Genomic DNA, 24399 nt, shown 5'->3' with positions numbered 1-24399 from the left:
GCGTCTTGGGTGTCACATGTTTGCGGACCATTGGGAGTCTGGATCATGGTAATCAGTGTTGTCCCATCGTTGCACGCACGTACTGGCACAAGCTTGCGACTGCTTTCGATGGATCCTGCTCCCATATAACAAACTGCTGGATCATGCGGCAAACAGCAGAACGATCGAATCGCATGGGTCGAAAAGCAGGATTCATCTTGTGTGTGACAATGTCTGGATCAAACTCGAGCGAGCTGTGGTTAGCCCTCCTTCACATATGCTAAATGCGTCGCGGCCAACTTACTCGACCAACATGCACGACAGTAAGTCGTCGTCAGCTGTAATGAGCTCCATTCCACCGTGTTCGAAAGAAAGGAATGATATATGACAAGTTTAAATAGCTGCGCGCTCACGCGTCGTGATCGGACGCGCGGCCGCTCGCAGGTCGTACGTGGTGGTGGTAGGGGTAGAGGGAGAGAGTCGATGTGGTGCACGGCCATTTGGACTACTAACTTGGGACCAGTGCCCAAAAATTGTGGTGTGGCTGCGCTTTATAAGCATGCAGGACACGAGCCTGCACGTCTAAAAAATAAAGCTGGTTTGCTGGGTAGGCAGACGAGGAAGATGGATGGCCGACCGTTGTCCGACTGGCATCGGGCGCACGAAGCAAGAATCAACGGAATGTGGGTGAGAGTATGCGGAGCTGAATACATAAATTTCTACTGGTAAAAGTCTAACTTGTTATCGTCGTGCTTTTTCGACATCTGCTTGAATGCCTCGTCAAAGTCAGCAGGCAGGACGACGTATCGGTTTTTACGCACGGCCTGCATACCTGCGGCTTGGCACACAGAAGCAATCTCCGCGCACGATAGTTTGTCAGGACGACTCACATAGTCTTCTAGATCGACGTCAGGGCTCAGGTTCATGCGGCCACAGATCGTTTGGAAAATGAGACGCTTCTCGCGACGGTTGGGAAGCGGGAACTCGATCTTGCGGTCAAGACGACCGGGACGGAGCAGAGCTGGATCAAGTGTGTCTGCACGATTCGTGGCCATGATGACTTTGACGTTACTGCCTTGATCGAAGCCATCCATCTGAGTAAGGAGCTCCAGCAAAATACGCTGCACTTCTCGGTCAGCACCTGTCTGTGCATCGAAACGCTTCGTTGCGATGGCATCAATTTCATCAATAAAGATAATCGACGGGGCATTCTCACGCGCAAGACGGAACACGTCACGGACCATGCGGGGGCCTTCACCAAGGTATTTCTGCACAAACTCGGACCCGACAACCCGAATAAATGATGCTGTCGTAGCGTTTGCAACGGCCTTGACAAGCATTGTCTTGCCTGTTCCTGGCGGGCCATACAAAAGAACACCACGCGGTGGATCAATACCGATTTGGTGGTATAGATCAGCCTGGACAAGGGGAAGCTCAACAGCTTCGCGAATCTCTTGCTTTTGCACATCAAGACCACCAATATCCTGATACGTCTCGGTGGGCCTTTCTGACTGGCTCATCATCACGATGCTAGAGTCTGACTCTGGCGGTAGGACTTCCACAAGCGAGTTTGAGTGGCGATGCAGTGCAACACTGCTGCCAGGACGTAGCAGCTCACGATCGATTGTAGATAATATGCGCACCACATAGTTTGATCCTGTAGTAGAGCCAACGATGCCTGTCATCTGGTCAATGGGCTCGAGAAACTGTCCGATCACCAGAGGCACGGACTGGATTCGCTTCACCTCTTCTTGTGCGCGTACAAGCTCACGCTTCAGGTTGCGCTGCTCATCTTTCTACAATAAGTTAGTTTAAAACGCGCTCAGCCAGCAGAAAAGGCGGACAATCAAACCCATCGGCGAGGGTGGCCTCATCATAATGTTGCCCGATGCCGCCTCCGTTTTTCTTACATACCACGTAGTCTTCCATCGTATTCAGAAACTCGAGCTGTTGCTGAAGTTTCTTGTATTGAAGATATACATCTCCATTTTTTATGGATCGTGTATTTGATCCAGATGCCTGCGTGGCAGTTGGCGCAATGCCGATTTCTTCCATCACGCTCACAAACAAGACAGATGGAGCTCGGTGCAAGTGGCGATGGGTGGACAACGAACTGGTCTGTGGAGGTGTGTACGCCCACAAGCGTGATCGGAGGCGCTTACGCGGCCACCGAGGGCGAGTGCGTATGTCTGGACGGTTGAGTCAGCAGCGCGCAAGCAAAGAAGACGCTTATAAAGAATGTCGTTGTGCGCTAGCGAAATGGCTACAACACCTTACTTGAATTCACGATACTAGTAGATAATCCACAGGAAAAATGGTTGCAGAAAATATGATTTATGTGTGCCAGTAGACGCGCCTATACTTTTCCTTGCCGTCTTATGGCGGCGTAGGCTACGGAAAGGCGCAAGATTGAGCCCCAACAAGTCTCTAGTCATGGGAGCGCAGCCATATTTGCACAACAACAATGTTGCGCTGCATAACGGCATTCCAATATTGGGAACATGCGCATATAGAAAGTCCAACTGTAATTCACACTCGAATGTATTTGAGCAAGGCTGCGTCGAGATCTGTCGGTGCTTCGTGCACATAAAGAGACGAATCGCAGGTCCCATCGGCCTTTACCACCAACTACGATCATGAACAAACATACAGAGATGAAAAGTGGTGAGATGACGATGGCCGTTCTAGCATGTGGAACCATGGGAACGGCCATTCTGTCGGGAGTGTTGGACTGTCAGGCCGCTATGTCTCGCGGTGAGGTATCGACGGACCTGTCGGCCACATCACAAGCGGGTGAAACGTTTGAGCGCGTGCCACTTCCGCGAAAGTACATCGCCACAGTAGGACGCGACTCAACAGCCAAGCGCCTCGTGCGCACGTTTGAAGAAGCCGGTCATACGAATGTCGAAGTGTTCAAGCAGAACAATGTCGAGGCTGTGAGAAAGTCAGACTTGGTACTTCTCTGCACGAAGCCACAGCGTGTGTCGGAGTTTTTGAGTGAGCCAGGAATGCAAGAAGCGCTCGAAGGCAAGATGGTCGTCAGCATTGCCGCAGGCACGACCATTGCAAAGATCAAGCAGTGCGTGCCATCATCGACGAAGGTGGTGCGTGCGATGCCCAACACGCCGTGCCGGATTCGAGAGGGGATGACGGTCATTTCTGATGTAAAGGAGCTTTCACATGAGCAGCGTGATCTGCTCGCGACGATCTTTTCAGCCGTGGGCAGATGCAACTTTTTGGATGAAAAGTACTTCGATGCCGCGACGGCACTTGCTGGTTCCGGTCCCGCATTCGCTACGCTGTTCCTCGAGGCCATGGCTGATGGCGGTGTGATGATGGGTCTGCCTCGCGCTGAGGCTCTAGAACTGGCCGCACAGACCATGCAAGGTGCAGCAAGGATGGTGCTACAGTCGGGCGCGCATCCCGCGGTGATTAAAGATAGTGTCACGACGCCAGGTGGTTGCACCATTGCCGGTTTGCTACAAATGGAAGATGGCCGCGTCAGGTCGACCATTGCACGCACGATCCAGACGGCTGCTGAGCATGCGGCCGGATTGGGGAAGCAAAACTAGGAGCTCGTATGATTACAGGGTGTGTAGACTAAGATAAGGTACGAGCACCTTCATGGGACACGGCCTAGCTGAATCTGGTTAGGTAGTGCTCGAGCCATGCATGGATTGAAGGTGGCGTGTCGAGTGAATCGTAAAGCATGTTGGCCTCGATCCAGCTTTGATGCATGAATCGGTCGTAGAGTAAAGAGGGTGTAGCTCGATATACAAAATCGTACAACCACAACCCAAGCCACATGCCAACGAGGAGCAGAAATAAGTGTACGAGGATGGCTGAGACGATAAATGGACGGTGAGTGTGGTGGCTTGCGGGTGGCGCAAGAGCTTTAGGTGATGGAGTGGAATGAGTGGCTGTGATAGTTGTTGGAACGGAGGATACGCCCAAAAGAGCATCTTGCAGCGAACTTGTGGACCGCTTGGACGTGAGGGAAGCACAAGTATCGGGACAGTCAGGCTCGGAAGTGCTCGATCGAGATGGAGATGATGGCATAGGTGTGCATGGCGTTGATACATTTGTGGCAAGCGAGACAGGCTTATATGACTTGGCAGGTGAGGAAGGTCGAGGAGGAGTCGTTATAACTTGGAAAGAATGTGTTGGTGCAAGTGGTAGATCGTCATTATGCCGGCACATCTTCTGGTCAGTATCATTCTGCATTCGGTCGTTCAGATGTAAGGAATCCTGACGGGTCAATGATTGAATTTCGTCGGGTTCGACGTTCCCAGAGACGTGTCCTGGAATGCCCGGCTGTATTTCACTGGGGGACTCGCTCGAGACTTGCGCGGCATTGGGCGGGTTTGCCAGTGCCTCGTCGAGATGATCGCATTGTCCCTGGAACACTTGATCACAAACTTTCTGTTCATGACCAGGTCCGCTCTTCGGTGGGCATGCTGATTCGCACTCAAATTGGTTCTCTGAAGGACTGTCCGGATGGTTCTGAGACCGGCAGTCCGACGGGCTCTCAAGGCCTTCGTCTGTCGCTGACGAAGATGAAAGCGGTGAATATTGGTCGTACAAGGCCAAATCTTCGGCTAGGACAGGTCCTGTCTGTGCAGAGACATTGCGCAAAGCTGAGAGCTCCTGCTCGAGCTGTTCGTGAACCTGACGAGAAGCATCGACTTGTTGCTGAAGACGCTCCGCGTCGGTATGAACGCGCTCCAGTGCATCGACAGTACTCTCGAGACTGGACATGGCCTCACGCTGTGCATCACAGGTAGCTCTTAGGTTTTGGATGTCAGCCAAATAGGCATGACAGGTAGATTGCATGGAACGTAGCTGAACAACATGTTCCGAGTCCTGAGTCTCCAAAGCGGCAAATGACACAAGCTGCTGCTGCATGCGCGCATCTAGTTCCCGAAGGATCTTTGCCTGTGAATCACGCTCCGACTGCAGAAGAACAACGGATTCATCCAGCTCGTGCACACGAACTTCCAGGGCATGTTCATGATCACGAGTGAGACGGAGGTCACGACGAAGTGCGTGGACTTCACGTTGAAGTGCAGAGCATTCCTGAGAGCGATGCTCCTTTTCAGTAGTGAGCATCTGATGTTCGGTTTGGAGCCGCTCTAGCTGCTCGTTGACACGCGCGAGTTTGCGAATAAGGGCGGATCGCGCAGACACGGAAGCGACGTCAGGATCTGAGCGCGTCACAGGCAGCAAGGCAGACATGCGTTGAGAAGAGCTGGAGATCGGGACGCAGGCGCCTGTGCGAGGAGCGAACGGGCTGCGATGCTTTGCAGGACTTTCGGACGGTGTAGAATCAAGAGTGGTGTCGGGAGAAGAGGGTGAGTCCCCTTTGCCATCAAAGAGCAAAGAGGTATTGGATGTGTCGATCGAAGAGTCAGTCTCCTGCTCCAGGGAGCGAACCATGCCAAGGAACTCGTCGATGCCGATGATGAGCGTGCTGTTCTCACGTGCAAACGAAGTGATTTGCGACGCAATGTCGCCAGTTACAAGGGGCGAGCCATGAGTCGACGTATATGCATCCAAGACGCGCGGAAGATCTATAGCAGACAATTTGTCGCCGCCATGCTCGTGGAAAAGGGCGCGCACGATCCCCTCATCACAGCGGAGCATGTTGGCGTTGAGTACCAAAGAACAACAAGAACACGTTCGTGGGCGGAGGACGGGCACACGGCAAATAAGAACGTATGAAACGTTTTTTTGTCTTGTCGGACGTGGGGTCGGTCGGTTGGCTTGTCTGTTGTTTGTATGTAGGTAGGTTCGTGTGTGCATTGGCCGCACGAGCATGTGGAGGCACATCGACGCGAATCACATCGGGCAGGCGCGTGCGAGGCTCTCTTTCTCAAATGGAGGAAAGGGGAGTGAGGGGCCAAGTAAGCGAAAGGTTGCAGAAACCAAGTCCGTGGGATCGAGGCACGACACCGGCAACAGCAGCGGTAACAGCAACGGTAACAGCCGCAACGGCAGCAACGATTAAAAGAGCGTAGTGGCCCAAAGATATGCCACAGCGTATGGCGGCAGAGCTGCAGGCTCTCGTTGCAGAGACGCGGCGCAAATACCCAGACGTTAAGCAGGCAGCAGAACAACTGCTACAACAATGGCAAACTGATGCAGCTCGCACTACGACAGAGTTGCAAACAAGCAGAGATCCTGCAACACATGCACTATTGCAAATGATCGTTCTAGCATGTGATACGCGCGCGCCGAAAGTGATTCAAATGAGTCTATCGTTGCTGCAGCGCAGTATTCCACCGCGTCTATTTCCAGATTCGGCCTTGCCCACGATCGTCGATACGCTGCACAAGCTGCTGTCGGCGCCAGGACGTGCCGATGTTGAGGTTCAGCTCAAGATTTTGCAGACTGTGTCGGTGTTGCTTGCGACGTATGCGAGCGTAACATCGACACTACTATCACGCGCGCTAATGCTGTGCTTTACGCTGTATGAGCACTCGCGTGTTGCAGTCGTGAGCTCGACGGCTGCAGCCACTCTTCGGCAGGACATTATGATGGTGTTTGACAAAGTACATGAAGAAGATCGGTTCTTTGACTCCATTGCAACGGAAGATGCAGCGGCCACAGCGCCACTGCCAGCGCATACGGCCCAGCTGCCCAGTGGCCCCATCACACTCTTCCCCTTTGCAGCAGATGCATACCAGCTGCTGAATGATTTGTGCGCTCTGGCCGACGGCCAAGCTGCAGAGTTCTTGCCGCTACAGACACTGTCGAAACCGTTTGTGCTGGAACTGCTAGAGAGCGTGCTAACGAGCCAGGCAGCTCTCCTTACACGTACACGACACCCAGAACTTGTCTACGTGCTGCGGAGCGCGGCATGTCCGTTCCTGCTGAAGGCGCTCAGTGAGGCGCCCAGCTCGTTCTCTGTGTATATACGAATTGTGCGTCTCGTGCGCCTTTTGTTGCTTGAGTTCAGCGAGGAAGTCATTCTCGAAGTCGAGATGCTTCTTCGTGCCTTACTGGACACGTGTGACGAGAAGCATGCGTTATGGCAGCGCGTCCTTGCATGGGAGACGATCGATGCGCTTTGTGCGGACCGCATTTTCATCGAGCGTGTATGGAACTCGTTTGATGGGCGCACTGATGTGCCACCAGAGACGTCGCATAGGCCGGCATCCTCGCCGATGTCGGTAGATGTGCCATCGCCAACCTCGATGCAAGCGCACTTACCTGCATCTCCTTCGCCGCCACGCATTTGCGTGCTGCAAAGCGTCGTAAAGCACGTGCAGCAGAACGCGCGCAAAGCTCGCACTGTGCTCCAGATCGACGATGCGCTCGCTGCGGCACTTGAGCAGCGACCTGATGTGCCGCCATCACCGATGCGACGCAGTGTAAGCAATACGTTCTATGACGCAGCTGTAGCAGGCGTTCGCAGTGCGGCCGAAGGCCTTCTTTCTACCAAGGCCGAGGAGCCACTCGTCGGCACAAGTGTGCCGGCGATTCCCCTGCTGGATCAGCTCGACAAGACAGAAACGCCTTTGGTTGGCTCGCAGGCACTACCAACGACGTACCTGCCATACCTTATCCTGCAAGCGCTCGTGCATGTAGCGCATGCGCTTGCTGTCGTGCCCATGCCCCAGCAAGCCGACATGCTGTCGGCCTACATGCGTGCGATCAACGAGGGTCTCACCGTTTTCTTGACAGTGCAAGGGTCCGATGCATTCTTCGAGCAGACGCTGCAGGCACTAGCGCATCTGGCGCATGCTGCAGGCGTTGCTGCGTGCACGAAAGAGCGCGACTTGGTCCTGGCGACGCTGTGCGACATTGCGGTGCCAAGCGCTGCATACAGCGGCCAGGCATTGGCGCCTCGCAACCTGGCAGCGCAGGCAGCTTTGGCCTATGTGTGTGAGGCACTCGGCAGCCGACTCGACATGCGTTGGCGCGCGCTGCTGCAGTGTGTGTGCCAAGCATTGGTGTGCTTGCGCAAGAGCGACGAATCGGCGCAGATGCCGGCTGAAACGCCGTGGTTCGCTGAACACCTGAGGCTAAGCGTTGGCGCAATGCACTGGCTCACCCCTGCCACACTCGACAGGTTGCCGTGCTTGCTGCGGGGCGTGTTTGTCTCAGCAGCAAAGCTGGATGATGCGGCCCTCGATACATTTGCATGTGTGTATGTGGACCTGGTGATGGACCGCGTACATGAAGCGCATGTATCGAATGAGCTCGCGCATGTGATGCTCGTACAGGTCGAGCGGTTCGTGCGCGCCTCGGCAGCTCGCATCGCTGCTCGCATGCCCAGCGGACCATGGCTTTCCGTCCAAAAGCTCCTGCGCCTCATGAGCGACGAGAACGTCGATGCCGTGCGACGTACGACCACTGCGCACATTTGGGACGCAGCCATGTACGCGATATGGAGTGTACTGCCGATGGAAGCACACCAGCAGCAGCGATGGGTGCTTGAGGCGCTTGCGCAGCAAGGCATTCTCGACCGCCGTGTCCAAGCAGGCGACGTACACGTGCGCCACGCAGCCATCAGCACGGTGTACAAAGTGCTGGAGACACATGCGCATGTGCTGCGCGACGGCTGGGAACACGTCTTTGACATGTGTGAGGCAGCGGCGCAAGACGCCTCGGACATTCGCGCAGCTGGCTTATCGCCCGTACCGTGCTTGCGCTCGGCGTTTGCATGCATCCAGCTCGTGTGTACATCGCATCTGAACACGCTGAAGGAGGCGGACCTCTTGCGGTGCATCAATGCATTGCCAAGCTTCAGTAGGCAAACCGAGGATGTCGCCATGGCGCTGAAGGCCAATGGCACGCTGTGGGATCTGACAGAGAGCATTGAGCAGCGTGATCGAACACATACCCCTGAGCTATGGCTCGTGCTCCTCACGCGTCTGCGCGACGTAGCGCAGGTGTCGAACGAGAATGTGGCAGAGTGTGCACTGGCCAACCTGTTCCAAGTGCTGGTGCAATACCACAAGTCGTTTGACTTGCATGAATGGCAGCGTGTGCTGATGGATGTGCTGCTGCCACTTGTAGAGGCTGAGCAAGTGCAGCCACGAGCGTTCCAGGGCACAGCGCGAGTCATGGCAATGGTGCCTGCGCTGCGAGCCGATGTAGCATGGCCCGCAATGTGGACGCGTTGGCTCACAGCCGTCGAGCGGGCCGTTCGGGAACGGCAGGATCAGCTAGATGTTGTGCACGCGGCACTCGAGGCATTGCATGCGACCCTGCGTGTCCAAGAACAGCACGCGTGGTGGCACGACACATGGCCCACAGTCGTACGCCTATGTGATGTACACGCAAGCATCGACACTCTCCGATCTCTGCTTCCTCGTGGATATGTTGCACATGCTGTTTGTACATCGTCCATGCACGGACACGAATGTTGATGCAATGCTTCATGCCCTACACGAGTGCATTGCGCATGGACTTCACGTTGCTGACGCTTTGTCGCTGTCGCATCTGCACCGCCCTGTGAAGCGTGTGCAAGAGTCATTCGAATTCATGACACACAAAGGAGCGACTCGAGCCAAAGTGCTCGATGCGTTGCAGGTGTGCGCAAGCATGGCCTACGATGCAGCCACAATGCATTCAAAGCACGCACGCATGCATGCCATGTATATGGAGCTTGTGCGTGAGTGGCTTCGTCAGTGGCTGTGCACGCTGGATACACATTCGCATTCCATGAACGAGTGTACGGCATCCGTGACAGCAATGCTACACATGCTGCAGCGGCCACTCCAAATAACGCCCGTGCCGAATGTGCCGAATGTGTGGCATGCCGCGTCTGATACACTGGTGTCGATCGCGAGACGTGGTGTCTACGCTTGTGCTAGTGACACGCCACTCGTGTCAGCCTTACTGGCATGCACTCTTCGCATGTATGGCTACCGCGCTTTGTGCTGACGCACGCATAGCACCCACAGACGACGATGATGCATGCGCAATACGGCTCCTTGCATCGATCGAGTGTGTGCTGCCGTATGCAGGCACTCACCACGGCGCGCACGACGCGCTGCATGCGTTCTTACCATCACTTGTATCGGCCACACACCTATACGAAGCGCGCGGCACATTCACGCGTCCAAGTGAGCCAATCCATCGCGAGCGCTTTGCTTATGCTACCTGGGACATGCTTTTCCGGCTTGTCTCGTCGTCCGCGACACCAGGTGCCAAGATGGTCGCCGCCCACATATTACCCTTGATCATCGAACGTTGTCGCTGTGTGCTACAAGCATACTTAGATGATGTACGCATTCGCGGCTCTATCCCTCTGCCCCGCGTGCGTCTGGAGGAAGTCAACTTCCTTCTGCATACACTGTTGACTCTGCAAGTGCCAAGTGAGGTGAATGAACACTGCCAGCACTCCTTTGCACAAGACGCCCACCTCTTTCTGCTTGGCAAGGTTTTGGACGAAATAGCGACCATGCCAGCCACTTCGTGCGCTGTCTCGCAAAAAGCATGCATCGGCACCTCGCTTCCGCCCCTTTCAAGCGCAGACGACGGCCACGTCTCGACACAAAGCATTCGTCGTCGTCACTCATGCCCCACGACACCTCAAGCACTCGCTGCAGCTGCGCTGACGCGTCGCATGCATGTGTTACTCACGTGACTGTATGTGTATAAGCGCCTCGCACGGTCTCATGCCCCCCTGCATCTCATGATTAGACAAAGATCTTTCTACATCGTACATAAAGGAACAAAGACCCTAGAGTGACACAATGAAAGTTGATAGCGGAATGAATGCGATCGACAGTGGCGCTGCTCGTTATGCTCGTCTATAAAGGACGAGAGACTCGTTATGTGGATACTTGCCCGTGCAAATCCCCACCACTGCGACAGTAACGGCGCATGAGCGCCGTCCGAGAATACTCGCCGACAATTAGCATTCGCTGGATTCGCTTGCGGTATGGCGCTGTGGTTCCTATGCTGGCTAGGGATTGTCGCTGTGGTAGGCACCATGGTGTATGTGGTGTCTGTCCTTATATACATCCAGATCCGCTGGCTCACATGGCTCCGTGACGTGCCTGGGACCACCACGAGAATGCTGGCACATGGGCAATCTGCGTGCGTTCCTCCGGCGGAATGCTATACCCGTATGTCGAGAATGGGCGCATACGTTTGGCGGAGCTGTGACGGTTTTGGGCCATGTTTGGTGAACCACGTCTCATGCTAACGGATCCGGTGGGACTCGACCATGTTCTTCGCAAACGTGCGTATGCATTTCCGAAGATACGTCTCGCCCAGCGCTTGATTGGCGGCGTCATGGGGAATGGCTTGCTGGTGGCCGAGGGTGAGGTCCATCGACGACAAAGGCGGGCGATTCAGCCTGGTTTTCACTCACGCGCGATCAAACGTCTGGCGCCTGTATTCCAACAGCATGCATTTAATCTGCTCGCCTATCTGCGTACACAAACAAGAGAGCACGACAGCCAGTTGATCGATGTGTACACACCATTGAGTGCCGCAGCTCTGGATGCTCTGGGCGATGGTGCTTTGGGTGCTTCATTTGGGGCTCTTGCGTCTTTGATCGTACATCCAAGTGGTATCGTACATGCAGCACATCCCCTGACAGCTGCGTTGGATCGAACGCTGCGCATTGCTTCACATCCCAGTAAGTACGCATTGCTCATGGACACGGCGACACTGTACTTCCCGATCCTCGAGCACATCCCTATTGGCTTGTCGTCGCACGCATTTCGTCGGGAAGCACGTGTTCTATTTGACCTCGCCGGTTCCATTGTTGACGACGCGCAAGCTCGCATTCGGTGTGAGACTCACGACACAAGTCCTGATATTTTGGCGTCGCTTCTGCGTGCGAATGCAAACGCAAAGCGGGCACGGTCGGGCGAAAAGAAGCACAGCGTGCTGGACCATGCAATACTGACTGATGCAGAGCTTCATGCGCAGGTCTCGACGTTTATTTTTGCTGGGCACGAGACAACGGCGACGCAAATGGCATGGCTCTTGCTCTTTCTCGCGAAGGATCAGCGGCGACAGCAGACCTTGCGCGAAGCGATTGGGGCAAAACGCGCTGCATTGGGACTCATGCCTCACGCACGTGCCGAGCCAACAGAGGCTTGTGAGCGAGCACTAAGTGCCGAAGAGCTTGAAGATATACCATACTTGGACTGGTGTGTGCGTGAATGTCTCCGGCTGCAGGCGGCGATTCACACGACCTCCCGCGTCGCAACCGACACCGACTGGATCCCACTGTCGAGCGGTCGATCCATTCAAGTGCACCGCGGTATGATTGTGCTAATCCCACTTACATCGATCATGACGTCAGAGCATCACTGGGGTGCTGATCCCGAAGAGTTTCGCCCCGAGCGTTGGGCTGAGCCTACGCTCAAAGGCCCAAGGGCGTTTCCCGCTCACAACGGGCTCTCGTTTCTCATGGGCCCGCGCGCTTGCATAGGTAGTGCATTTGCGCTGCTGGAAATGAAGGTGTTTATTGCTACCGTACTGAGCGAGCTCTACTTTGAGTGGGATGGTCGCCCCATCGTACCAAAACTGTGGGTCGTTGCTCGGCCTTTTGACGCATCTTGCCAGCAGGACGCGTGCATTTTGAAAATTCGACGTATTTCCTCATAGAATAGGCACACGAGATGCATGGAGGTGGATGCCTCCACCAGGTTTCCTAATGTGTGCACTGTTCCACCCTACACCGAGAAAGATTGCCATACCCCTCCAGCCCAGTTTCTTCTCCCCATTCCGCCATTGACCACATACTCTAGATGTGGGTCTCGCACGCTTTACGCACATCGCGCCGCGCTTTTCACGTAGGCCGCGTGATCTTGCGGGATACGCCACCTGCACGTCCGCCGCCAGGGCCTAATCCACTGGACGAGCCGACACTGGCCCTAGTCAAACAGAAGTGGAAGCAGGCGCGCCTGGCCAAGGACTCCGACACCGCGACGTTATTAGGTGTACGTAGGGCGATCTACACAGCATACTCACAGTCAGGGCATCCTCACGGATCTGCAATACGCTCAAAAGACGAAAATGCAGCCAAATCAGAAACCGCCGTCTATCATCAAGATGTTGCAGAAGGGGATTAAGAAACGCACAGATGCTGCCAAAGTTTTCCGGAATGCGAAGCCAGCGCCGCGTGTGGATCTTGCGGAGAAGGAGGAGCACGAAGTATCGATTTTACAGGACCTGCTCCCCAAGCCATAGTTACACTTGCGCCTGGCTTTAGTGTGCGGGCACAGGGGGACATACACTGGAATAACAAAATCTTTTACATTGATGTCATTACTAGGTATTATTTACTGCTACGAATGCACAGGGGTGGGTGTTGTAGTCATGACTGTGTTTGCATATGGAGGGTGTGGTGCAGAAGATGTGGTGGTGCTGGATGTCGCTGAGGGCGCAGAAACAGGATTGGCAGGTGTGCCACACGAAGACGTCATAGAAGCACCATCGTCAGGTGGGCAAAAACTCCATACACGCACATCGCCATCATCACTACCACTGAGGATTTTGTCATCGCCTAAGGTCACAGTCGTCACGGCACGACGATGACCTACCAATGTGATTTGGCACTGCGCCGTATCACGGTCCCATATCTTGACAGTCCGATCATGACTAGCCGACACGATGCGCAGAGTATCAGCATCCACACACCATACTCCTTCAACGTGTCCGAATAGCGTGTGGAAGCACCTACCGGTACGCACGTCCCAAAACTTGAGCGTGTTATCGAGTGAACCTGACACGAGGACTGGCCGCTTGGACTTGCTGCCACATGTCTTATCCGCCGATGTCGAGGTGGGCATCGATGGCGAGGACATCGGATCTGCTTCGTCAGGCACGCCATCGAAGATTCCATCTTCCACATCCTGTAGTGTCGCATACGGTGGAAGCGGAGGGACCAGGTTTGCCGCACAAAGCCGCTCATGCATCCGCAACAGCCGCGCAGGGATTCGGCGCGCACTGCCAGACCCGGGCATGCGTGCATTGCGGCCTGTAAGCGTGTTGGATAACAGCCCATTGTCCGGCGACGACGTCGACGACGCCATAGACATAGACAAGCCTTCTTCATCAGCAGCATCGCCCTCTGTCTCGCCCGATACTTTCATGGATCCACGAGCAAGTTTGCGCACGGTCGACTGGTCCATCATGACAAGTTTCAGCGACTGGACTTGTCCGACATGGCCCTGGAAAACCATGAGGCATTCTCGGTGCCGCAGGTCCCACAGTCGGATCGTAAAGTCGTCCGATGCAGAAAACAAAAACATGCTGTCGCTTGAGTTCGACGAGCTTGAGCCGGACCAGAGCTGCAAGGCATTCACCCAATCTCTGTGCCCATTCAAGGGGAAGCACTCGCCCGTTTGGCAGTTCCATACTCGAATACTGCTGTCGGCACTACCACTCGCGAGAATAAGGTCTTTGAAGGTCAGGCTTACGATGCCCTCCGTGTGACCTTCCAGAGTGCGAAGCAGCTCACCGGTCCGCCAATTCCAGATCTTGAGGGTGCGGTCCATGGACCCTGTAATCAGCTTGCAATCGTCAAACTGCAGACAACGCACACCGCGTGCATGGCCTGTCAGCACACGCAGCGTCTCACCGGTTTGTAAGTTCCACACGCGGACTGTGCGATCATAACCGCCGGTAATAAGGATGGGATGAGACAGCTGACTGATCTTCTCCCGGAATGCTAAGCACATGATGCCTTCGGTGTGTCCGCGAAGAACTCGCACACAGTAGCGACCATACCGCCAATTGCGCTCAATAGCAAATCTCTCACAATACACCGCCTTCCATGGTCGGATCGAGCCATTCCTTCCAGAAACACCGGCTCCAGCGCCTTGCCCGTCGGTGCGAACGCGTTTTCGCTGAGGTGACTCTTCTAGAGACTGCAGATGCGACGGTATATTTGGGGTATCTTCGTTGCTTGTGTGTGTTCGGCGTCGTTCGAGCGCTGCCGCATTGGCCGCTGCCGTCACACTTCGGCGCAGACTGCCGTCAGATACGGCCGAGGCTGCTTGTCGGAGCTCCTCGTCACCGGGGGTCAAGTTCCTTGATAGCGACATGGAATGATCCTGTCCATGGGCACGACTGTCAACAAGGCGTGGAAGACCCCAGCCGCATTTCTCACATTTTCGCTCAATGTGCTGCTCACACATGTTGCGCCAAAGCAAGTCGTTATCAGCGAGCGAGCGCCACAAGCGACTTACTCGTGCTGCACGTCCGAGGCTGATCGCATCCAAAAAGCCCAACACACGCAACGACACCTCGCGTGGGAAGAGAGTGAATGGATCAATGCGAATGGCCATGGCCAACTCAGACGACAGCAGTGACAATTGGCTGAAACAACACATGGTAAGAATCCCGCGCAAGATCAAGGCTCGCCTGGAATGTGGCGATGAAGAGAAAAGCGACCAAACTGTATTAACAGCTTTCTTTTCGTCATAAGAAAGTCCATCAATCGACTGCAGGGTATGCGTTAGTCATTCAGTCCAACGTATTCGTCCATATGTGCATGTCCCGACGTATCTATAACAACAGGCCCATCTTTCTTCACGGACCAGTGCCTCAAACCACGCGGATAGTATATTCTTGCATGCATATTCTCCTGAACGGCTGTGGTGCAGCCAGTCCCCGCCTCAGCAGCTTACCGCGACAGAACTGACAGCAAGCTGAGGGCGGTGCATGCGTGTATGAAAGAATTGGGTACACATGTTGTGGGACGGAGAGGGATCAAATAAACGTACCTTTTGCAGACGTGCGTTTGCACCTTCATCGGCCATTCGCTGGTGGCGAACACAAAGGTTTTCCGAACGTGACAGCAGTGCAACAACGTCATTGGAGGCCGAAACATCTGATGCATGTTCATCCAGTTTGGGCATCAATTCTTCATCCTCTTGCATGCTGTATCCATGAAGGCGCAGCGGCACACTGGCTGCATCAGTCGGTCGTACAGGTGCAACAGAAGCGACATTCTCATGGTCTGTCACCGCAACCACGTCCATTGGTGATAGCGACGCGTTACCCGCGTTAGACGGCGGCACGCATAAGCATTTCTCACTGGTATCGGAAACTTGCATTCTTCCAGATCTTCCTCAACAACGTAGGGGCCGCCACGCCTACGTTGTTATTCGCAAACGATTGCCGAGAGTGGATGTAGCTTTTAAAGGGCTCCACGGTGGCGCCAAGTGCGGTCGGTCAATTAGGGGGGACATACAGCGAATCATTGAGACTGCCCTTATGGCTTTCTTCTGACCCACGCGCGATTCGCTGGAAACTCCCTCGATTACGGCTGACTAATCAATATGGTTCATTTTGTGTCATGGTTTGTGCCACATGTCATGATAATGGCACACTGATCACATCATCGCACGTCTCTGAGGATCAGCAATCAGGATGCTCATTTTTTCACACAACTATAGCGGGAATATGTGCCATAGAGTGGCGCCTAACTCTTTCAAAGGCAAGCAGGCAGGAATACTACAGTGCAGGGAATCAACCACGAGAGAAGGGAACACTTAGGCCTGGATCTCCTCAACGCTCTTGCCCGACTTGCGTGCAATCATCGTCTTGCTGATAGGTGTCAGTGGGCTATGGCCAAAATGCATGAAAGAAATAACGTACCGGTCCTTGTCCATCTTGATTTTGGTCACTACCACGTTCGATGGATGGATAGGGATCGGCACGGTCGCGCCGTTCGACTTCTCCTTCTGGAGGCGCTCAAGATGCACGACCCACTTCTTACGGTACACCTGCACAACGCGGCCCTCAGCGCCACGCGATGCACCACGCGCAACGACCACCTCATCATCCTTGCGGATAGGAAGGGCGCGGATCTATTGGGTTAGTACATGCCACTTTCAGTCGCTTGGAGACGATATGCCGGCGAGAGTTCACACAACCTGTACGTAGTGCGAATTCACCTTCCAATGCCCGCATCCTGTGGCAAGAGTCAATGAATATCGCGAGGCCCGACACGAGGAGCAGCTGTAGCCAGCGATCGAACAATTCACTAAAAAATCGCTCGAGGCCAAAGGTTGGTCTTGGCGTAATGTACTCAAGCCAAAGCAAATCGCTGCACTATACGCTAGACGCGCTGGTGTGTGCATCCAGACCTGTTTCGACGAAAGACCGCGACAATGCAGCGCCTCCGCCTAATCTCTCTCTCGCCGGCATTTGTCCAAGTTAGATACGTACACCGTGCTGCGAGCGCAACTCCTTGCTCACAGGAGCCGACATGATCTTTCGCCTAATATGACCCGGGGCATCAAAGTGGGCCTTGCGGTTGACGCGACGCAGAGAGCTGACCATGATACACCTTAGAGACGTAGGTCGTAAAGCACGCTGGAGGGCGGTATCGAGTGCTTGGAACACTCGGCTCGTTGATGCGCTTGTAATATTTCACGTGATTAATTCTCATCCTCTACTTGAGACTAGACACCCTGAACATGTGGACGGACCAGAAAAAGGCCGGGGCCGTTCATGGTCACGGGGGGAAGCGTTGATGACCCATGCTTACTCAATCCACATGCAACGTAACGTGCTCGACTCACGCGACATGGAAGTGAGCGCGGTAGGATTTCGGCCCACAAACAATATGCTCATGATAACGACTGGTCGCGTCGTTGTTAGATCTGTCAGTTGCATCTAAGTTAGCATCATCGTAGCATCGTCTTATAGACGTTTGGTTACATACGTAGTTAGAAAGCCACCGGAAGCCGTCACCATAGCCTTGGCGCATCACAACCGAGCACATGAACAATTCAATAGGACGAACATCCTTGAGCGGGACAGAGCCCTTGCCTGTCGTCTGGAACAGGCCGAGCGATTGACGCAGCTCCTCTTCAGAAACGGCGCCAGGAGCATCAATCTTGTTACCAAGGACCAAGAAAGGCACCTTGCTCAGCTCCTCAATCGAAAGAAGCGAGTCAAGCTCTGCACGGGCCTCGGGGAAGCGCTCTACGTCCTGTGAGTCGACGAGGAAGACAATGCCGTCGACCTCAGGGAAGTAGTCCTTCCAAAGACGACGAGCTTGATGTCGTTAGAATTTGTCGATGGTCTTCGTGAACGTACCCTGCTGGTGACCACCCAAATCGTACGTAGTGAACTTGACAAGCCCAATTGCCAACTCTTCCGAAGCTGAACTTGGGTTAGCATCACATGCGAAACTCCCGCACAGGGCGATGCATTACATACTTGGGTGAAGTGTGGGCTGTAGTGTTGCGAGGCGGTCGTTCTTCAGCATATGCAACAGCGTCTACGATGCGTTAGCGTGCACAATATCCACATACAGTCTTTCCGGCATTATCAAGTCCAAGGAAAAGAATCTTGGCATTCTTGTGAGTCAGACCTGCCATACCAAACAAAGATCAACGAAGAAATGCAGCGTCAGTTCAAGCTGCTAAATGGCACATCGTGCGCACATACCCAGCTGAGCCAAAATGTCCTATGTTGTGTTAGTGGCCACATTCACTGTGTATTCCTACAGCTTCTCCATGATGGATTACACATGCGTAACTATCGTACGTACCCAGAACCAATTGATAATAAACATGCTTTGACAAGCCTCTTTTGTTCACAACAACAGCGTGTGAGGTGAGACCTGAATCAACAATTGAATCAAACCGTATTTCACTCGGGTGGCTAGCACACACACGCACACACACACCTCACACGCGCATGCATAGGCCCCGGGGGTTCACGAGAGCCTGAATTTCGGCCGAGATGAAGCCCATCAAGTTGAAGGAGCGAAGACATGGGGAGAGAGGCTCATTTGAATACAGATTTCGTGCCTGGTTAGTCGACGACGCGGTGCTTGCTGATGGTACGAAAGAGCTGTTGAGTTGGAAATCGCAGAAAAAAAGGCATGAGCATCGCATGATCCAATGCATGCCTGAAACTAGTCATCTACGTGATCAGTAAGAAACTGTATGAAATAGAAAGGAATGGTAGCTGAGCGGCAAGACAAATCAAGAGGCATGAGAGACATGAGCAACGCCTACTCGAGCTTGGCCCGTAGAGATTCCGCAGGCAATGGCTCAAAATGATTGATGTCAATACCTTGGCGGCGTAGACCCTCTTGAGCACGTGGAGGGACGAGATGCTTGATAAGGTCTGGTCGAACGGACAATTCCTCTCGGGTAAAGTTGAAGAGATCAGGCATTGGCCGTCCATTCGAGAGAATGACGTCTTCCTCGCGAAGCTCATCAAAGAATGGATGGCACAAGGCCTCGACGGCAGTTAAACGCGCGTGAGGTGTGTATTGGAGCAGCTGGGTGATTAGGTCAATCGCATCTGCCGGTGTACGTGGACGGAAGATCTTTGGAAATGGATGTGGTCGAATTTGTGGGAATTTGTGTTCCATGTAGTTTGGATTCATAGTCTTGATCTGCTCACGCGACGGCGTACCCAGAACTTTGATGATCTCGACCAGCTGGTCGATACCGCTTTCGCCCGGGAACAACGGCAGTCCCTGCATAAGTTCTGCCATAACACATCCTGTTGACCAAATATCGATATTTGTCGTATAGTTCGTTGCGCCGAAAATGAGCTCGGGCGCGCGATAGTACCGCGAGCAGATATAGCTGACATTGGGTTCGCCAGGCACGAGCACTTTGGCCGATCCAAAATCACACAGTTTCAGCACCCCTGTACGCGGGTCCAAGAGTAGGTTTTGAGGCTTGATGTCACGGTGGCAGATTCCCATCGAATGAATATACGCAAGACTTCTCATGATCTGGTACATATAAAGCTTCACAAGAAGCATGGGCATCGTCTGCTTCATCTTGGTATAATGCCGCGTCGCGCGATACACGGTTTCTGGCACGTATTCCAGCACCAAGTTGAGGTACACTTCGTCTTTCTAATACATGTTAGCACACGTACAACATCGACTAAGTGCGCCTAGACTCGACATACCTTTTCTCCGCTTGTATAAAAGAAGGCACGCAGATCCACTACGTTCGGGTGCGAAAGCACACGCATGATTTGGAGTTCGCGGTTCTGCTGTTAGTGTGTGTACGCGAAACGTACCTTGAATCGTTTGTCTTGCAGCACCTTCTTGATCGCGACATTATTACTCTCATCTGACGATTCGGACGCAGGGACTTCACTGCCATCTGGCTGGAAATGCACGAGACGAGCCTGGAACACTACACCGAAGCTTCCATTGCCAATCATGCGGCAACTTGTATACGCAATTTCTCGCTGCTCACCACTTTTGCCATCAGAGGCTAGCACCTTGACGATCTTGTTTGGGTCGTCCATTCCTATTTCCAATGTAAGCATCCTGTCCACTCTCACCCCTCCCTCACCCCTGTTGTCCTCATAGGGTTCACGAACATACCTTGAAGCTTGATACCATTCATTATGAAAGTGCACTCACTATCCAATCGTAGCGGACAGCTGCGAGCCCGATGTCAAGTCCGGACTCAGCGTGTAGTGCACACAGATTGAGGCTTGGACAGAGCGATTCACTCGGTTAATCAGCAAGCGAAGCAGGGTGTGCGTGTCTCCCGCGCGTGGGGACACAGCGTGGGGCAATTCGGCCGAAGTGCAGGGCCAACACATGCACACGAGAGCCGATATAATCCTGGTGCCCGGCTTCTTTTGCGCACGTGAATGTGTCCATGAACTGTCGCAGTCGCCCGTCGTAGGCTCGGCCATGCAGCCCCGTCCAACCTTGATTCCTGTCAGCGCCTGGGCTCGATTAGCTTTGTGGGCGTGGAGGCGCTATGTCATTGCCTCGGCTCCCCCTTCCCCCGTACTGTGAGCGCTCATAGTCCAAGGTATTCGTGCTGCATCCCGTTTGTATGGTACATATCCAACATGCAGAAGGAAGGGCAGTGCTTCGGCGGGCTGTACCCCTCGACGAAGTAGGTGCACCACGTTTCTCGCATTTAGAATGCAAATTCCCTTTTCGTCTACTTGCACCTGTCCAAGCGGCGAATGATGCTACGGTCAACGCAGCAAAATATGTGGACACGGCTGATCGATCCGCCCCCATCAAGAGCGTTGGTATCTTGTTTACCCTAGGTTTTGGTGGCGGTCTTATAAGCGGCGATAGTGTGAACCTCGAGATCGATGTAGGCGAGCATACTCGCCTACTTATGCTTACCCAAGGTAATACGAATGTGTATCGAGTACGTCGCGGGGGTGATCCCGTCGCATCAATCATGCGTGCGCAGGGCCCCAACGAAGTCTCGCGCCAGCATACCAGGTACCATGTGAGAAAAAATGCCACTCTTGTCTTGCTGCCTGCGCCTGTGACATGCTTTGCACGATCTCGATACGCCCAGACGCAGCGCTTTGACTTACATTGCGGCGCGTCATCTTCATTGATTCTACTTGATTGGTTTACTTCGGGACGACTTGCCGTTAACAAGACTGACTATCGGATCCCTGAATTGTGGCATTTCTACATGTACCACAGTCGCAACGAGGTGCGCGTGAATGGCGACGTCATTGTACGCGACCGTCAACACCTTGCGCAAGACCTGCCAGACCAACTCCAAGAAGACACTAGAACAGACTTGGCTCAACGCTGTGAGCCGTATACGTGTTTTGGAATCGTAATTCTCTACGGGATCGAATGTGAGGCACTATGCCGGTCGTTATCAGAAGAATACGATCAAATCCAGCAGCCCCAACCACTGCTACGATCTGGAGGCACGTTAGGCTCGTCTCGTGTGAGTCCACCGGAAGTTCTTTGGAGTCTTAGTCCGTTGTGCTCGGGAGCGCCCGTGCCTGGTGGGAACATGAAGACAGGATCCAGTGTTGACAAGGGCTTGATCTTGCGCGTGGCAGGCACAGAAACAGACACAGTGCGTGCATGGTTGCACAAGCACTTGCTTCCTGTGAAGTATTTGATTGGAGATGATATGTATCGTATCGCTCTAGGCTAGCGAGCTAAGCAAGACAGTAAAAAAAAAAAAGCGGACGCGAGGTCGTAGCAAAAGATGCACACATATATTCCGTGTAGCCTCACGTTGGTGCACCTTGATCAGGAAGACGCTCAATACGGTACCTGTGTCGAGCAATGTACATAAGGGGTATACCAGGTACTTGACGAACCCGACGACGGAGTTCTCGATCACATGTAGCCACAATGTAACATTTATGGCTTTTGATGCGTTCGATGATGCAGTCATCTGCGTACGTTCCTTTGTGTGTGCACTCTAGCCGCTCGAAGCGCGGATCGCGTGCAACACGAAGCGCGATACGGTATTTAGGTCCAAGCTTTTCTAGCTCGGAAAGAACGCATGTAGTTATGCAAGGAATTGTCTTCGCGTACAGACAATCCATCATACCCTGCACAAGCTCAATTTTGTTTTGCAAGCTAAAGTTAATAAAGTTGGTATCAACAAGAACACGGTATGGTGGTCCCAGCGCAGAATTGTGCTGAAAAAACATAGACGAAGCAGCCATCTCTTTATACTTTTTTTTTCCCTCTTCTTTCTGTGCTTGAGCAACAGCCTGCTCTTTTTGGTTGTGCTTCCTGTCTCATTAGATCCATGCGATCTTCTGATAAGAAAGTACGTACAGTCGAGTATCTTTGGGATTCAACATCCGCTTGACTTCGCCAAATTTACGCACTTGCTTCTTTTTGCCCATGTCCGTCGTTGTGTGGTAGTGAACTTGACACTCGCCTTACTTGCTCTGTCTCCACTCTTTCCCAGTAAGCTGCACTCGACTCCGTAAAATTGTCGAAAAATTTTGCTTGCTAAGCAGGTAAAAAAAAGACCGAATCTGCACGTGATGCAAAGGACATGGACCTGGGCCGCTTGGGTCGTGAAGACTCCAGCACGTTGGAGGGACTGGGGCGCAAACCAAGCTAAGCTGCGTTATGCGAGAGTGGCGTTCAATCTTGACAGGATTCCGTGGCACACACACACACACACAATTCTCCGGGTCAAACTCCCCATTCCCACTAAGAGCGATAAGTGAAGGGACTCCCAATTGAGCTACCATCGTAAAATTAGGTCGACATTATTCCTCTGGAAAATATCTCTTGGTGGAAACAAGCAGCATGGTGACAAAACTAGTATCATTGAAAAAGCGTGTACTTTACAACTATATAGACAATTGCATTTCAACGCATTCATTTCATCATATTCCCAAAGCAAGTATAGGGGAGAACAATATCGATGAACTCGTCGTCGAGATGACGGAGGGCTTCTTCCTCGGCATCTTACTGTTGCTGTCCAAACAATCCAATGGAAGATTGCAAAGTACATCATAGAACAAGGGAAGCACGCTTGGCGCGTGCGACATAATGAACCGTATATCACACAAAGAAATCATACCAGAGACAAAGATGCACACACATTCATCCGTTCATAGGGATGTCCATCTGAAAGCACGTACGCTTAGAAACCGTGCACCTTGACATCTTGCTTGGGAATGCCTTCCTCAATCAAGAACATCGAAATCTTTTGACGTTGATCGCCTTGAAGTTGGATGACCTGGCCAAGTTCCTCGTCATCGACAAGGGTGCCATTGCAAGCAAACTCCTTTTTGAACGCCTTGAGAAGCTTCTTCGGGTCGTATTCTTTGGGAAGGCCCTGAAGAGTCGTCAGAGTCTTGCGACCATTGCGCTGTTGGATACGAATGTGGACGTAGCTGTTCACCTGCGACGTCTTCTTCGTTTCCTCAGCGAGTTCTTTGGGGGCAAGCTCGTCACCAACGTCCGCAAAAGGGTCGTAACTGGCCAGGTTCTGAATGCTCATACGCTTGCTGATGCCAATGTCCTTCTGTTTTTTTGGTCGAAAGCGTAAGAGAAAGGTGGCGCGCAGTTGACGGCTCGCGCCTCAGCCTTCCTGTCATGTCACGTGACATGTGCATTGTTCGTCTCATCATTGAGTAAGAAATCTGCGCGATGAAATGTTCGCCAACAGGCCTGGGTCCGCAGGATATGAATTGTGGATTTTTTTGGTTTTTTTCAAAACAGCTGGCGCACTGACTTTTGACACGGCTCGAAACACCGCGAGCGTACTCCGCTCACTCCGCTCACGTCACTCTAAACATACCCGCACGCACACATGGGCCGGCAGGACAAGCGGAGTGTCGTGAAGCACCGTACTCGAGGAAGTCCAAATCCTCAAAAAACTAAAGAGGGGTTTCACGTTGGTGCGAGAAACGCCCCATATGGCGCGTACATTGGTCGAGGTATGTTTGTTGGAACGGTGTAGCCCAGATGGATCTCACACGTCAGCGAAAAAGCATAAGGCTGAATTGATTCACAAGGCGAAAGTAAAAAGGGCGTATTTCAAGATGTTACAGAAAGACGAGCCTACCTCTTCGACACATTTGGAGACGGACGAGCCACACGACCTGGGCCGCTTTGCTTCAGAGGACCAAACGAATGGTAAGCAAAGCGGCGAGACGATGTATCCAACTACTAGCACCTCTGCGCAAGCATCAGATGGTACAGGAAAGCGAAAGAAGAAGCTGCCATACTTT

The 24399-nt window shown here is 53.2% G+C and overlaps 14 protein-coding genes across 14 annotated transcripts; 5 read left to right on the top strand and 9 right to left on the bottom strand.

Annotated features, from left to right (window-relative positions):
• Nucleotides 1-52: 52 nt before the first annotated feature.
• Nucleotides 53-333, bottom strand: MGL_1065 (uncharacterized protein; the record flags this gene model as incomplete). The annotated part of the gene is made up of 2 exons (XM_001731745.1): nt 53-233; nt 284-333. The coding sequence occupies 2 exons, from the start codon at nt 331-333 to the stop codon at nt 53-55; spliced, it is 231 nt and encodes a 76-aa protein (XP_001731797.1).
• Nucleotides 334-698: 365 nt separating this feature from the next.
• MGL_1064 (uncharacterized protein) lies at nt 699-2034 on the bottom strand (the record flags this gene model as incomplete). Its single annotated transcript, XM_001731744.1, has 2 exons — nt 699-1775; nt 1894-2034. The coding sequence occupies 2 exons, from the start codon at nt 2032-2034 to the stop codon at nt 699-701; spliced, it is 1218 nt and encodes a 405-aa protein (XP_001731796.1).
• Nucleotides 2035-2648: 614 nt separating this feature from the next.
• On the top strand, nt 2649-3551 carry MGL_1063 (uncharacterized protein; the record flags this gene model as incomplete). The annotated part of the gene is made up of 1 exon (XM_001731743.1): nt 2649-3551. The coding sequence occupies one exon, from the start codon at nt 2649-2651 to the stop codon at nt 3549-3551; it is 903 nt and encodes a 300-aa protein (XP_001731795.1).
• Nucleotides 3552-3615: 64 nt separating this feature from the next.
• MGL_1062 (uncharacterized protein) lies at nt 3616-5622 on the bottom strand (the record flags this gene model as incomplete). The annotated part of the gene is made up of 1 exon (XM_001731742.1): nt 3616-5622. One exon carries the CDS (start codon nt 5620-5622, stop codon nt 3616-3618), a length of 2007 nt encoding a protein of 668 aa, XP_001731794.1.
• A 398-nt stretch (nt 5623-6020) lies between these two features.
• Nucleotides 6021-9356, top strand: MGL_1061 (uncharacterized protein; the record flags this gene model as incomplete). Its single annotated transcript, XM_001731741.1, has 1 exon — nt 6021-9356. The coding sequence occupies one exon, from the start codon at nt 6021-6023 to the stop codon at nt 9354-9356; it is 3336 nt and encodes a 1111-aa protein (XP_001731793.1).
• Nucleotides 9357-9850: 494 nt separating this feature from the next.
• MGL_1060 (uncharacterized protein) lies at nt 9851-10579 on the top strand (the record flags this gene model as incomplete). The annotated part of the gene is made up of 1 exon (XM_001731740.1): nt 9851-10579. The coding sequence occupies one exon, from the start codon at nt 9851-9853 to the stop codon at nt 10577-10579; it is 729 nt and encodes a 242-aa protein (XP_001731792.1).
• Nucleotides 10580-11115: 536 nt separating this feature from the next.
• MGL_1059 (uncharacterized protein) lies at nt 11116-12561 on the top strand (the record flags this gene model as incomplete). The annotated part of the gene is made up of 1 exon (XM_001731739.1): nt 11116-12561. The coding sequence occupies one exon, from the start codon at nt 11116-11118 to the stop codon at nt 12559-12561; it is 1446 nt and encodes a 481-aa protein (XP_001731791.1).
• Nucleotides 12562-13244: 683 nt separating this feature from the next.
• MGL_1058 (uncharacterized protein) lies at nt 13245-15293 on the bottom strand (the record flags this gene model as incomplete). The annotated part of the gene is made up of 1 exon (XM_001731738.1): nt 13245-15293. The coding sequence occupies one exon, from the start codon at nt 15291-15293 to the stop codon at nt 13245-13247; it is 2049 nt and encodes a 682-aa protein (XP_001731790.1).
• Nucleotides 15294-17124: 1831 nt separating this feature from the next.
• On the bottom strand, nt 17125-17250 carry MGL_1057 (uncharacterized protein; the record flags this gene model as incomplete). Its single annotated transcript, XM_001731737.1, has 1 exon — nt 17125-17250. The coding sequence occupies one exon, from the start codon at nt 17248-17250 to the stop codon at nt 17125-17127; it is 126 nt and encodes a 41-aa protein (XP_001731789.1).
• Nucleotides 17251-17454: 204 nt separating this feature from the next.
• MGL_1056 (uncharacterized protein) lies at nt 17455-18493 on the bottom strand (the record flags this gene model as incomplete). The annotated part of the gene is made up of 7 exons (XM_001731736.1): nt 17455-17586; nt 17636-17970; nt 18013-18078; nt 18136-18196; nt 18231-18289; nt 18367-18385; nt 18470-18493. 7 exons carry the CDS (start codon nt 18491-18493, stop codon nt 17455-17457), a joined length of 696 nt encoding a protein of 231 aa, XP_001731788.1.
• Nucleotides 18494-18937: 444 nt separating this feature from the next.
• On the bottom strand, nt 18938-20306 carry MGL_1055 (uncharacterized protein; the record flags this gene model as incomplete). The annotated part of the gene is made up of 4 exons (XM_001731735.1): nt 18938-19801; nt 19858-19941; nt 19972-20207; nt 20285-20306. 4 exons carry the CDS (start codon nt 20304-20306, stop codon nt 18938-18940), a joined length of 1206 nt encoding a protein of 401 aa, XP_001731787.1.
• A 444-nt stretch (nt 20307-20750) lies between these two features.
• MGL_1054 (uncharacterized protein) lies at nt 20751-21842 on the top strand (the record flags this gene model as incomplete). Its single annotated transcript, XM_001731734.1, has 1 exon — nt 20751-21842. One exon carries the CDS (start codon nt 20751-20753, stop codon nt 21840-21842), a length of 1092 nt encoding a protein of 363 aa, XP_001731786.1.
• Nucleotides 21843-21921: 79 nt separating this feature from the next.
• On the bottom strand, nt 21922-22551 carry MGL_1053 (uncharacterized protein; the record flags this gene model as incomplete). The annotated part of the gene is made up of 2 exons (XM_001731733.1): nt 21922-22435; nt 22481-22551. The coding sequence occupies 2 exons, from the start codon at nt 22549-22551 to the stop codon at nt 21922-21924; spliced, it is 585 nt and encodes a 194-aa protein (XP_001731785.1).
• Nucleotides 22552-23306: 755 nt separating this feature from the next.
• MGL_1052 (uncharacterized protein) lies at nt 23307-23666 on the bottom strand (the record flags this gene model as incomplete). The annotated part of the gene is made up of 1 exon (XM_001731732.1): nt 23307-23666. The coding sequence occupies one exon, from the start codon at nt 23664-23666 to the stop codon at nt 23307-23309; it is 360 nt and encodes a 119-aa protein (XP_001731784.1).
• Nucleotides 23667-24399: the final 733 nt, after the last annotated feature.

Source organism: Malassezia globosa (assembly GCF_000181695.2).
Source record: "Malassezia globosa CBS 7966 chromosome Unknown mgl_sf_2.1, whole genome shotgun sequence".
In the NCBI taxonomy this organism is placed as follows: Eukaryota; Fungi; Basidiomycota; class Malasseziomycetes; order Malasseziales; family Malasseziaceae; genus Malassezia; species Malassezia globosa.
The sequence above is the reverse complement of the archived record's forward strand: the minus strand, read 5'-3'. Positions and strand labels throughout refer to the sequence as shown.